This window comes from Garra rufa, chromosome 7 (genome assembly GCF_049309525.1).
Source record: "Garra rufa chromosome 7, GarRuf1.0, whole genome shotgun sequence".
NCBI classification, from domain to species: domain Eukaryota; kingdom Metazoa; phylum Chordata; class Actinopteri; order Cypriniformes; family Cyprinidae; genus Garra; species Garra rufa.
The window spans coordinates 26,561,242-26,575,938 of record NC_133367.1 but is presented as its reverse complement, the minus strand read 5'-3'; the positions used below and the strand labels follow the sequence as shown (position 1 = coordinate 26,575,938).

General features: G+C 30.5%; 2 protein-coding genes across 2 annotated transcripts in view; one reads left to right on the top strand and one right to left on the bottom strand.

The window, feature by feature from the left end:
• fam163ab (family with sequence similarity 163 member Ab) overlaps positions 1 to 14,697 on the bottom strand; it is a 59,858-nt gene that overhangs the window by 16,921 nt on the left and 28,240 nt on the right. The gene's annotated exons all lie outside the window — the stretch shown is intronic.
• Positions 1,088 to 14,697, top strand: part of LOC141338067 (rab GTPase-activating protein 1-like) — a 41,964-nt gene continuing 28,354 nt past the window's right edge. Inside the window, exons 1-3 of the mRNA XM_073843635.1 lie at positions 1,088 to 1,191; positions 10,510 to 10,696; positions 10,812 to 10,968. Coding sequence (XP_073699736.1) covers positions 10,559 to 10,696; positions 10,812 to 10,968 — 295 coding nt within the window. The 5' untranslated portion in view covers positions 1,088 to 1,191; positions 10,510 to 10,558. The remainder of the gene's footprint in view (positions 1,192 to 10,509; positions 10,697 to 10,811; positions 10,969 to 14,697) is intronic.

Sequence of the window (14,697 nt, the reverse complement as noted above, 5' to 3'; positions counted from 1 at the left end):
ATATATATATATATATATTAATAACATTGAACAAAAATACAAAAAAGAGCAAAACACAAAAATAATACACTGAATGTAAACAAAGACGCAGAATTTTGATCGAAGTCAAAATAAAACTTTAAATTCTGTGATAAACAATTATTTATTTAAAATATTTATTTACTTTAAATATGTTTTTGTTTATTTATATATATATATATATATATATATATATATATATATATATATATATATATATATATATATATATATATATATTTGTTTTTTTAATTAATAACATTGAACAAAAATACAAAAAAGATTGAAAAACACATTTCTGTGATAAATATTCATTTATTTTATTTTTTTTGTAATTCAGTGTTTTATTTATTTTCAAAGAGCATGTTACATCAAACAAGAAAAAGTATCAAACAATTACTACCCCCCATATCCTCCCCCCAACCCTCTCCCAACCCACCGCACTTCAGGAATTGAAAAATAAATAATGTACAAATGAACAAACAAAATAACTACAAAATTTAAAGAAATGGTTTAAATGTCCAAAATCTCTCTAACTGAACAGATACAGTTCTTCCACATAGACAAAATGACCGGTTTAGCCTGGTTGGTCCGTGCTGAAGACAGTTCCAAATATAATATCTCAAGTAAGGAATGTAACCAATGCTTAATTGAAAGGTCATGAGGAGGTTTCCATCGTTGAACTAAAAGTTTCTTTGCAGCAGTCGAGGCAGCTAACCAAAATTTCCTGTCCTTCTCCTTTAGAGCGAATTGAGATATTCATTTATTTATTTTAAACATTTAAAATACTTATTTGCTTTAAATATGTATTCATGTTTATATACTTTTTTTATAAATATAAAGTCGTTTTTGAAGAAGTGGTAGAGCCTAACTAGTATTAGTCTACTAAATATTTCTGTTATATTATTTTATATTAATACAACTTTACTAATCAATCATTTTATTCACTGCTAGTATTCTGTGTGTAGGATTTAAATACCTAAACACAGAATTCTAGCAGTAAACCTACAGCAGGTGCGCTGCTGACTCACGCGTTTAAAGCGGTGGGCGTGGCTTTCTCCAGCGGCGGTGATGACGTCGCCTGCGCCATGTGAATGCGGCGCGGTCGCTGATGAGGTTTGCGGATGTTTCTGTGTGTGCACGCGCGTCGCTCAGCTGACAGACTCACAGCAAGTAAGTTGATTTTTACCCTCTCAGGAAACTCATAACAAACACCAAAATGAAAGAAAGCGTCCGCGTTGACACGACACACGCGTTCGGGTTGGTTTTGTATCCAGCGAAGGCGTGTTTACAAAGCCTTTGAGGCTCGTAAGTGTCTATTTAAAAGTTAAAGTGGCAGAAAATGAGCTAATTGTTGTTTAGCAGTGGCTAGCTGGCTAACAGACTAGCTTTAGTGTAGTAAGGCTGCTTCTCACTGACAGCACGCTACGTTGTGTTTGAGGTTTTAACTAGCTGTTATGATGGGGTTTGTGTGTGTGTGTTATGAGAAATCATGTTTAGTAGTACGAAACGGTAACGTTTTTTGTTGTTGAAGGCGTTTCCTGTTTGTTACTTTCAATCCCTGTTTGGTCAGTTTTTTTTTCAAAGTCACCAATGCTTAATTTGCAGCGTTTTCACACTTATTTATATTTTATCATTTTGTAAATATCTGGTCATAACAGCTGGGCAAACTAGGTTCGTTTTGTTTTACTGTTTACATACTGTACCTGTCTTTATAACACTAAATTTCATTATAGAAACATTCATGTTTCATATATATATATATATAAATATATAATATTGGCTCAAAACCTGTCAGATGACTGTTTCAGATAAGGAAACACATTTTGTGGTCTACATAACGGAGAGGCACACTAGTTTGTTTGGCTAATGGCTCAGGATGGTAAAACAAACATGTTAGTTTGTTTAAAACCTTCCAGTTTGCTAGCCATGAACTCCTCACCTGTGTTTTTTTAACGTTAAAGGCGTCGCTTATCCAAAGTTTAAGAATAACGGAATAATCTAATCTAGTAGCAACTTGTCTACAATTATTGAATATGACTTCATCTTACCACAACAATGAATAATTGCAAATGCTTCCTTGGTGATTGACAGGCTGTTATAGATCCATTACATCCTGTTCTGGTTCATTTACAGTTGCTGGTAAATGACCAATGTTAGATGTCTATAATCCTTTTTTCTTTCTAGTTTAAGTTTTAAGTAAATACCAATATTTTATTATTATTATTTATTTTATTTTTTTACATTATATCAATTATAATAATATTTAATACTAATAGTAAGTATAATTAGTGTGAATTAGTCTAGTAATTATACATTGGTGTAAATTCTAATAAAATAATCTGTTAAGTTTTGACCATATATAGGATTAATGTAAATGTAATATGATTTTATAATTAGTAATGCTGTTTTACAAGCGCAATTTGACTTATTATGAATAGATGATATTATAGTTTTTCTATGGTGTATGTGTGTATGTGTATATATATATGAGCAATATCACACTCGTAGACTTGAGATATGACTGTATATCGGCACGGTTGTGGTTCGCCGTAGGTAGGTAATCACAGAGTGCCGATATACAGCCATATCTCAAGTCTACGAGTGTGATATTGCGTTTATACAACAGTTCAACGGCACGAGTGTGTAAATATATAAACAAAATAACAACGGAGTGTCTTTAAAAGCCCCCTTTTGTGCGAACTATTCCTTCCGCCACGAATTCAAATCAAAGTTTGACGGTTGGTCAGCTGAGCATGAGCTTCTTCCTTACTAATTCCAAAACGTCACTTTAGAACTAGTAATGAAGGAATGTTGAGTTGCTTCATTGAAAGCCTATTGTATTACTGCATCAAAACCTCACTGTATCATGTTTGAGTATTATCACAGAGAGATGGACTGAGCGAGTCATTAAGGTACCTGCATCTGATTCATTCATTATTCATATTCATGATGATATGACTTTAGTTTGAATGTTTACTGAAGAAAGCGTTAATATCCGTTCATCTATTAAGGGTGATTTTGCTGCTCAGTGCATTTATTCGCTGTAGCAAGCTGTTGTTGAAGCTAAAAATAACTTCCCTTTAACTTTTCATTTTAAAAGTCCCAAAGTCACCATTAACTGCTCACTCATAAAACGGTCTCTTGTCGCCATCTAAAGGCGGAACAATGTAACGTTAACTAAAATCACCACAAATACGCGCACGTTTCTCAATAACTAACTAAATACTCACTAAATACTATTGTTAAATACATTATTTAAAATATAGTTTATATACATTTTTATTTATTGAGTAGTAATATTTAATAAACAACAACAACAAAAACAGGCATCAAAAAGTTGCTAGGTAATTCAGTCAAGAGTAAAGGCAGCATTCAGCATTGAATTTACATAAACATGCTACATCTTTTTCTCTGGAACAAATAATAAATTATTGAGATCAAAGACTGCCCGTTAGATTTACCCACAATGAATTACATGTCATGTGTAACCACTACAGAGACATCAGAGCCAGCGGTAAAGTCCTGAAGATCTGGCCGTGGTGAGAGCGCTCTGAGCGGATTGATGAGTGTAGAACGCCCCTGATGTTATGGGTCTCGCACGTCCGAAAACGACGAAGCAAATTTTCAAACAGACGTTAGCTTTATTAACAAACTGCATATTTGAACTATAAACAAGTACATTCTCGCCTGAAAACCTCTTAAAACTACATTCCGTGACACAAAAAGAGTAATATTTATAAAATGATACGGGATTTGGACGTCCGCCATGAAACTCGGGGAAAAAAAAGGTCCCGGCTAGAACACGCGGAGTGATACAAAATTGTGAAAGGGCGTTTCTGTAGCGATACCAGTAGAATATCTCACGGTTCTCAACCAATCAGATTTGAGAAGCAGAATGAACTGTTGTATGTATATATAAGCTGTGTCTCATTTGGAAGGCTGCGCCCTCCGGAGGTCGAATCCTCTGTAGGATGTGTATACGAAGTGTCCTTAACTTAGAACAAAAACGAGACAGCCTCCGTAGGACGGGAGGAAAGAAAAAAAAGGACAGTTGGAAAATGAAACAGGATTTATCACGTTACTATGCAAAAAAATTTAGAGCATCGTTGCACTCTCACACTACTTAAATGAAGGAAAATTATTTTTAAATTTAAGTAATTTGAAAAAAAAAAAGCTTGTTTTATTTTATTCATTGTTTCAAGAGCTGCAGCATATCTGTTAGAGGAAAAAATAGGAGGATATTAAGAACAACCTTATCCGTTTTTACCTATTTAAATGATAAACACCACATCTTAGCTTGTGAGTACATCTGCCGGTGCCGGCATTTTTCAAATTAACGACAGTTGTTTACGGCGACGCAAAGAATTGTGGGTTATCTGTAGTAGCAAAGGATACATCTCATGCATCCTTCGAATTCCTGTGAAAGAAGGTCGCATTCGAAGGTCGCATTTGAAGTGTCCTACTTGCTTTTCTGAAATGAGACAGCCTCGATGACGTATGCAGCCTTCGAATGCGACCTCCAGAGGGCGCATCCTTCTAAATGAGACACAGTTATAGACGTTTTTCCTGAACATGGAAGTAAGTCCGACTCTTAACTGAAAGAATCCTTTGCATTTCCGGTCTGCATTGTTTCTAGTCAAATTAGGGTATATTCCGAGCTAATGTTAAACCTATTAAAATGTTTTTAAAAAGCACATGGCTCCATAGCGCCATCACTTGGCAATGTCGCAATGACCGTCATTTGTCAGTGCCTCACTTTAATGAGTGTGTAGATGACACGAAGCAGCGGACGTTAGCTACATTAAAAACAGATGGACGCTATTTGAATGGGTTCCTATGGAAACCGGAACAGAAAAGCATTCAATCTGACGTTAGAATTCGTAATGGCGGCGCTCATCGTTTACTCAGGAAAAAGGTCTATATATATATATATATATATTATATATATATATACAATTTTTCTTAGCAATATTAATCTGCATATTATTATTATTTAGGCTGCATTTTCCTAAATAAAATAAATGCTCAAAATAACTACACATATTTATTTTATATTATATAATATTAATATAATAAGATTTTATAATGACTGTTATAAGCAATAAGACTTTTTTTTAAAATCATGAATAGAATGTATTTTATATAGAAAAATATGCTATAATTTATTTTATTACTTTTTTTTAAATCTGAAAGAAAAAACCCTTCTTCAATCCAAAAAAAATATTAATACTAAAATCTAAATATAATAAAAAATTATCAATAGTAATTATCAATAGTAATGTTCATTAGCACTATTTAGGCTGCATTTTTTCCAAATAAATTCATATGAAAAAATGTATTTATAGTTATTTTTAACATTTATTTTAGAAGGGGTACATATACCTGAGTTTCAGTTTTAAAAATGTGAAACTTAAAACCATTATTCAATTCAAAGGAATAATAAATATATGCTTTTTAATATATAATGTTTAATATTTTAATATTTTACCTATATTATTGTAATTATTTAATATAATTTTAATATTTTTATTTAACAAATAATTTAGTTTGTTTGTTGATTAATTCTATTATTTTGCACATTATTTAGTATTTCTGTTCAATTAAAATAAAATAATTAATATGTATTATTTCTTTTTGCTCTTTTTTTAATTTGTGTTTTCTTCCATTTTATTGTACTTTATTGTATGATAACAAATTAAATTAGGCCTACATTATACATCTATTTATGTTTTTATTATTTTTATTGAAGCACTTATAGCTGATAAGTAATTTGCATCTAAATTGAAATAATATAATGTAATGTAATATAGTATATTCACAATACTGCACAGCCTTGTACTTTATTGCTTAATTATATAGTTCCCCTGTTTGTTCCAATTACTCAAGTTCCTTTTTTGCTGGGTGATTTCATTAGGCAGATTATTCTCATATTACATCATGGCTGGCCCTGACCGAGAACTCAGATGGAGAGACCAATAACTGAGGAGACTGTTTTGAACTTTAAACACTGTGTTGGGTGGCAGGAAAGCCTTGGCTCTTTCTCAGTAGTTCAGTGTGAATGGTGTCCATGTTGTAGTAACAGCCTGTACAAATACAGTATCTGTTTATTGTTTTAAAATTATGGGTGTGAGTAACACAGAAAGCCTGTTTCTCCTGCTGCGGCCTGGTGTGTGTGTGTGTGTGTGTGTGTGTGTGTGTGTGTGTGTGTGTGTGTGTGTGTGTGTGTGTGTGTGTGTGTGTGTGTGTGTGTGTGTGTGTGTGTGTGTGTGTGTGTGTGTGTGTGTGTGTGTGTGTGTGTGTGTGTGAGAACTGTGGCTAATGCACACCCAGAATAAGTAAAGTGCACCAGTTTTATCTGTGGTTGAACATCTGAGACAGAGGCTCAGGCTCGGTTTAACCCTCCCTTCTGTTTGGTGGTGTTTACTGCTGATCACTATAGCTAAAGGCACATCTTGTGTATTGTATTGTAGATTTGGATTTATTTATTTATTTCAATTGTTTTATTCATTTTTTTTATTTGTCTTACTGGAATATTTTCATTAAATTTATGTATTGGATAATTTATTAGAATATAATAAAAATTGTACTAAATTCTGTAGTGTCAGTGACATAGCAACATGATATAATTTATTACAGTTTTTTGTGATTAGTCAATAATCTGTCTAAAATATATATTTTTATATTTTCTGTTCTCATTTTAATTTTAGCTCATTTTAGTTTAGAAATTGTTTTTGAGTGCACATAGCTTTTATTATTTTTTGTCAGCTTTATCTATTTTAGCATATTAAGTTATATTAAATAAAATAAGTGAATAAAAATATGTTTAAGATTTTTACATGTGCTATTACATTATTTCAGTTAACATTTCTTTATTTAAATTTTATTGTCTTATTTTTATTTTTAATTACATTTTTTTTCTTTTTTAGTAATACATTTTAATTTCAATTTCAGTTTTGTTGATGAAAGCTGCTTCTTGTTTAATTTATTCATTTTTTTTATAAAAACATTTAATATCTATTAATAATTTACTTTGTATTTATTAAGCATTTTCTAATTTCACAATTTTTGCCCATTACAAATAAATAAAAAATAAACAAAATTAAATTAAAAAAAAGAATACAAATAAAAAATAATAAATAAATAAAAGTAAAAATAAATACACAAAATAATAAAAAAATTATAGTTTTGTATATAATTATTTTTCATTTCAAATGAACTTATATAAGATTATATAAGATTTCTGTTGATTTGCGATTTTATTTCCGGATTTAATTCATTAACTGATTATTAATTTACTGTATATTTATTTAGCATTTTTCTAATTTCACAATTTTTGTCCATTACAAATAAATAAATGAATGAAAAAATAAGTTAATATAAGCTAAAAAATTAATAAATGTAAAATAATAAATGAAGGTAATAAAAATAAACCCAAAATTAAATTATTACAAATTAATTTAAATGACTATGTATCAAGCAATTTATTTATTTATCGATCATTGCTCTAATTTCACTATTTTTGCCCATTGCAAATAAATAAACAAATAAATAAATAAACAAAAGTTATAAAAAAATAACAAAAGAATAAAACATAAAATAATTTTATAAAAAATATAAACAAAATTTTAATATTATTTATTTTGTTTATGTATGTATATGTATGTATGTATTTATCTTTTTTTATGTAAATATTTTTATTACAAATAAATAAATGAATAGTTACAAATAATACAAATAAAAATAAATACAAAAAATTGAAATTAATATTTGTTTTATCATATAATTAATTTATTATTTTTCTTATTTCACTATTTTTGCTCATTACAAATAAATATAATAAATGTAAAAAATAAATCCAAAAATAATTGAAATGCATATGCTTTATCAAATCATTTATACTTTCATATTCTTTATATTCATATTATATATTTATTTATTTGTGAGGAGAAAAAATAGTGAAATTGGAAAAAAATATAAATAAATAAATCTATCTAGTCTTCTTTAAATGTAACTTGTATAAAATTAAGTTTTACATTTTGAAAATATTACATTTTTGTAATTGATATGATTATTATCAACTGATCTGTATCTTCGCCAGGCTACACTATAATAATTTAATGGACATGCAAAGAAGTGAATAGTAATCTTTATAGTTCCTTAACTGGCTTAATCTAAAATAATGAGCATGAGTTTGTAATTGGTTCAAGTTTCTGCTGTCTAATTCAATTTCAGTGACTAACTGGTTCTCTTTAGCAAGTATCTAAATGCATTCTCTGTTCATGTCAAGTGAGGAACTACTACATAATGAAAACAAAGCACACACAGAGACCTTCTGTTAGCGCTCGGTTTTATCCTGTGCTTTTTTCAACGGCTGTAATTGACAAAGAATGACGGCCACATGACTGCTGTGAATGTGAAGACCCCTTTCACCCACCGTGACCCACTGATATGAACTCAAGGAACCCAATGTCATGCTATTGCAGTTGCTTCATTGGCCGGACGCTTGTTTGAGATCCTCATCACAGTCACTGTTATCTGATTATAACACTTGATAGTTGTGTAATAGTGTGTGAGCTGTATAGGTGTGAACTTCAGTAGTGGTTTAGTTCAGAGTGCTTTAGTTTGCTTTGAGCTGCTTCAGGCTCTGAAGATGCACTCAGATAGATGACGCCTCAATAAATGTGAGCTTGCTTGTTGAATCAGCAATAATGTGTGAAATGCGAGATGGTTGATATCTTTTTCAGATGACACTGCTGTAACTCTCTGAAAGTGGCTGGTGCTTTAGTGCTGATTGATTTTGATGTTTTTTTTTTTTTTTTTTTTTTTTGATTCAGCTCCTGCCTGTCTGAACATAATTAGTATCTAAAGCTAAGTTGATGTGAAATTTCAAAATGGACCCTTTTTTATTTTTTTTTACCATATTGACTTGATATATTTATATATATATACTTTAGTTTGTATTTATTTATTTAGAATATATTTTTATTTTATTATTTTAGTAATTTTTATTTTAATAATTTTAATATTTTAATAAATCATTTCAATATTTTAATACTTATTTCTAATTAATACAAAGCTGCCAAAATAGCCTTACTGAAATTAAAATGTTATATATAAATATAAAATACACAACAATATTTTTTTAAAATAAATGAGTCATAATTTATTTATTTGTAATTCATTTTCATAGTTAATAATGTATTTATTTTAATTTATAATAATTTATATTTATAGTTTATGCAAATATAATTAATTGTAGTTAAAGGCTTACTGACATTGTTATATATGAATATAAAATACACAGCAAAACCTTTTAAAATGTATTTATTTATTTCTAATTAAAAAAAAATGTTATTGTTAATTTAATCATTTTAATAATTTAGAATTATTTTAGTTAATACATAGCTGGTGAAATTGCCTTACTGAAATTGTTAAACAAAATCGGCAGAAAAAACAAGATTTTAAATAAATACATTTTATAATACTTTATTTATTTAGTTATTTATTTATAATTTTATTCTTAATAATTTTAAGAATTATTTATTCATTTATTTAGGTACAGTAAATACAAAGCTGGCAAATAGCCTTGCTAAAATTATAACATTATATGTCAGTATAAAATACACAAAAATAACATTTTAAAATAATCAAATAAATATATTTATAATACTTTATTTTATATTTATTTAGAATACCTTTTTGTAATTAATAATTAATCATTTTTAAATTAATACAAAAAAGAAATACAACATAAATTGTTATAAATATGTAAAAAACTTTTCTTTTTAAATAAATAAACCAGTTGATCAATTTTGTATTTTTTTTATTTATTTATAATTTTATAATTTATTATTTAAATTATAAATTTACTGTATAATTATTTATAGTTATAGTATACATATAAATGTAAAGTAGGCAACAAAAACTTTTTAAAATAGACATTAATAAATACGTTTTATAATACTTTATATTATAGTTTATTTATTATTAACTTTAAAATAATAATATAAATACTTTAATACTTTATAATTATCTATAGTTGATAAAAAGCTGGCAAAGTAGCCTTACTGAAATTATGTTATATATAAATCTAAAATAGACAATAGTAACTTTGTAAAACAAACAAATAAATAAATAATAATTTTTTAAAAGTTAATAATTTAATAATGTAATCTTTTGTAGTTATTTATAGTTAAAATTATAATAAATGTTCAATTCAGTTCAATTAAATTCTGCTCAATTGTATTATGTATGTTATGTTAAAAAATAATAATTTAAAAATTAAGTTATATATGTTACATATGTACAAATCAGCCACTAGTAGTTTTTATTAATAATAATAATAATAATAGGCTTAAGATGCAAGGAAATGCAATGCAGAGAAAACCATCCAGTCATTGAGGTTTTTTTTTTTTTTCTGTTGCGGAAGTTAAAGTAGATTTTGTAATCCAGCTTGTACCCAGTGTAACAGGTCTGTCTTGTTGGTAGGGTTGCAGCAGCAGCAGTGGGCCGAGCGGGCGGACTGTCCCAGGCTATCATGGATGACAGCTCCTCTCTGGGCAGAGTGAGCGGCTCCACTGAATCTGTGTCAACCGTCACCAGTGAGGAGTTTGTGCTTGTGCAGCCCACCGCTGGGGGTTCCCCCTGCAGCACAGAGGGGAGGCCCAGGCTCAAGGTGTCTCTTTCTACAGCCTGTTAAACATCCTTTACTCTTTAATTTCATGTCTCAAAAAGAATGATGTTCAAAGTAATATAGAATATTTATACTTTGCCATCTCATTGTGTGTCAGATGTCGTGGAATGGGAGTGAGCAGTTGGAGCGGGCGATGGAGGAAGTGTTGGATGATGTTGGTGATGGAGCAGGATCTTCAGAGGAGAAAGGAAGTCCTGCAGCTCCCAGCTCTCAGATCAGACCACCCAGCTTAAACCTGGACACAGCTCCTCATGGTACGTCCTTATTTTTATCCCGTAACACCCATTGGTCCTGCTTCTTCCGCTTTGGAAGTCTATGGCAGCCCATAGAACCACTTGCGGGAAAGTTATGAAATTTGGCACACATATAGAGGACAGTCTCATCATTGACCACAGTGAACAGTGAGTCTCTAACTCAAACTCTCTAGCACCACCAACAGGCCAAATTTGCTCTTATATTTCTGCTATTAACTTTTGAACCATACGGTCTAGAAGCAATTTTGAATTATGCGAAAAATCGACTTTTTCGAACTCGTCTTAGACAATTTGTCCAATTTTCACCATCTTTAAAAATGGACATATATTTTTGCAACACATTTAGTATGCGTTTTACCTGTGGGCATGAGTAGTTTTTCCACAACGCCACCTACTTGTCAAAAGATGTTCATAATTTCTGAACAGTTTGACCAAAAATCAGAAGATTGATCTTGTTAGATGTGGAGCAGCATACTGAATCAAACACTTCCCAGTTTTCCTATGTCAAATATTTAGAAGAATCTACTTTTTCATACTCGTCCAAGACAGTTTGTCCAATTTTCACCAAAATTGGCTTAGATCATCTTCAGAGAATTCTGGCAAAAGCTATCAAAAGCTTTTTGATCTACTAAATGGTTTTCGTAAAGCGTGTTAACGAATTTGATGAAGTTTATGCAAAAATGGACACAAGGCTGTATCTTCACAACGTTTTAGCAGATTCTGACCAAACTTGGTACCTGTTGTACTAAGCATGACCTGAGGGCACATAAGCAATTTTGGCACAACGACACCTACTGGTCAAAAGATCATAATTTACATTTTTGTTTATAATTTCTGAAGAGTTTGAGTTTTGAATTTTGCATATGAGTTTTGAATTTTGTAGTAAAATGCGGAATTTTTCAAACACTTTAACGTATTATAAATCTTAAAGAGCGCTGCTTGCAGGAAAGCCATAAAATTTGGCAAATAGGACAGTCTCATTGTTAACCACATCAAAATTTAGAGTCTCTAACTCAAACTCTTTAGCGCCACCAACAGGCCAAAATTGCACTCATGTTTCTGTCTGTAAGCAAAATTCTTTTTTCTCTGATTTCTTGGCTCAACCCAAATGCACATCAACATTTTTTAATTTCTGTAGGTCAAGATTTTTTGCAATTTTTCCGAAAAATTTAGTTTTTTTGTGATCATCCTAGATGCATTGTCCAATTTTCACCAAAATTTGCTCAGATCATCTTTAGACAGTGTTTACCAAAAGTTGTCAAAGTTTTTAAAGTTATACCAACAGGCAAAATTTGCACATGTTTCTGCTAGTAACTTTTAAACCGTAAGGTCTTAAAGCAAAATTCTTTTTCCTCTGATTCCTTGACTCATGCTAAATGGAATGCACACTAAAAGTTTAGTTCCTAAAATTTCTCTCATTTTTGAATTTTCCAAATTCACTTTTTTTTGTGTGTGTCCAGTTTCCTTCAAACTTGTCTCAGATCACCTTCAGATAATCCTGGCAAAAAGTTGTAAAAGGATTTCAGAAAGACCCAACTGCTTTAATAAAACGTGTTAACCAATTTGATAATTTGTGCAAAAACTGACATGAGGCTACATCTTCCCAATGCTTTAACGGATTCAGATCAAACTTGGTACATGTTATACTAAGCATGACCTAAGGGCATACGAGTATTTTTGGAACAACGCTGTTTGTGTTAAAATGTTGTATTTTACAAATGCTTCAGTGAATGAGTCTCATGATATTATAATCGTATAGAAGTCTGTTTGCAGGAAAGTTAGGAAATTTGGCACACAGATAGAGGACAGTCTCCTCATTAATCACAGCAAGTTTGGAGTCTCTTACTCAAACTCTATAGCGCCACCAACAGGCCAAATTTGCACTCATGTTTCTACTAATAACTTTTAAACCATAAGGTCTAAAAGCAAAATTCTTTTTCGCTCTCATTCCTTGGCTCAAGTCTTATGCATACCAAAATGTACATTTCTATAGGTCAAGATTGTTCACCATTTAGAATTTTTGGAAAAATCCCGTTTTTCATGATCGTCCTAAATGGTTTGTCCAAATATCACCAAAATTGGCACAGATCATCTTTAGAGCATTCTATTAAAAAGTTATCAAAAGATTTTTGATATACCAAAACATTTTCATCATGTGCGTTAACGAATTTGACAAAGTTTGTGCAACAATGGACATGAGGCGTTGCAATGATTTAGCGGATTCTGACTTATGTGTTATAAAAGGGAGCATGACCTTAGGTAGTTTTGGCACAGTGCCACCTACTGGTAAAAGAATTTGCATTTTTGCTTATAACTTCTGACCAGTTTGGCCAAGAAAAATTAAGACTAATCTCGTTACTGATACTGAATCAAACAATACCTAATTTTGTCTGCCTTTTTGGGTGTTGACCGTATTGAGTTTTGTTGTAAAATGCTGTAATAACTTTATTAACTATATTAACTATTACAGACAGGTCTGTTGAAACAGCAGGGTTGGAGAACCTTGATCTTAACTGAGGAACTAAAGACAGCTCCTTAGCTCTTTATTTTATTTTTCTGTTAGGCTATATTTATGTTTTTTTTTGTTTTTTTTTTTACTTTATTTTTTATGGAACATTTTTACATCAAAGGAAAAGAAAGAAACAAAAAAAAAAAATCCAAATAAAACAAATACAGTAGGGGGTATACATTCTGTTTTTTAACAAGTATGCATAAAATTCTAATTTGTACTTGTACATTATTTATATTCAGTGGTTGTTTATATTACAGTATTCAGTCCATTTCTTCCAATATTTTAGAAACAAGTCCTTTTTGAGTCTCAAAATAAAAGTCAATTCTTCCATATTACATATTTCTTTAACAATTTCTATCCATTCACCAAGTGAGGGGGTGTCTTGCTTATACCAATGCCTGGTGATGCTCTTCTTACATGCTACACTTAATATATTTACAAGATACACATCTTCTTTCAACACAATGTCTGCAAAATTTCCAAGATACAATGTTATAAAATCTCTTGGTACTTCATATCCTAAGATCTTTTTAAACTCCGATAAAACCATGTTCCAAAAAGGTAATATCTTTGTACAACTCCAGAAAATATGAAAATGGTCAACATCGACCTGACCGCACATCCTCCAGCATAGTTGTGATGTAGATAATTGTTTACTTTTAATTTTAGGAGTAATGAAAAAACGCACCAAATTTTTCCATGCAAACTCTTTTCACCTCCGTGAGCAGGTAATTGTATGCTGTGACTTACAGGAAAAATACCATTTTTCATTTGGAATTTCTTCCTCTAATTCTTTTTCCCATTTCTGCTTAATATAGCTAGATGAGTCTTTTCCACTCTCCCTCAGGGCCAGGTAGAAAGAAGAAATTATTTTAGAATTATTCCTTGTGTAGGATTCAGTTATCAATATATTTATGTTTCTTATGAACAGGGTGAAACACACAGGGGTTTCAGCAGATGCCATTTAAACTAGCTCTATTTATCATAACTGCTTCCTGTTGCCACGTGCTAAAATTAGGGGGGCTTTGAATGCTTACTTCCTCTCTACCTCACACAGACTTCCTCATTCAGTCACTTTTGACAATAGACAAAGGTTTATGCAAAGCAAGAGGTTATTGTTTGAGCCTAAAGAAATAGTCAGCATAAAAGACATTGTTCTACTGTGTTAATATGACTGGATAAGCCACTATCATAAATAAGATGAAAATAAACACAGG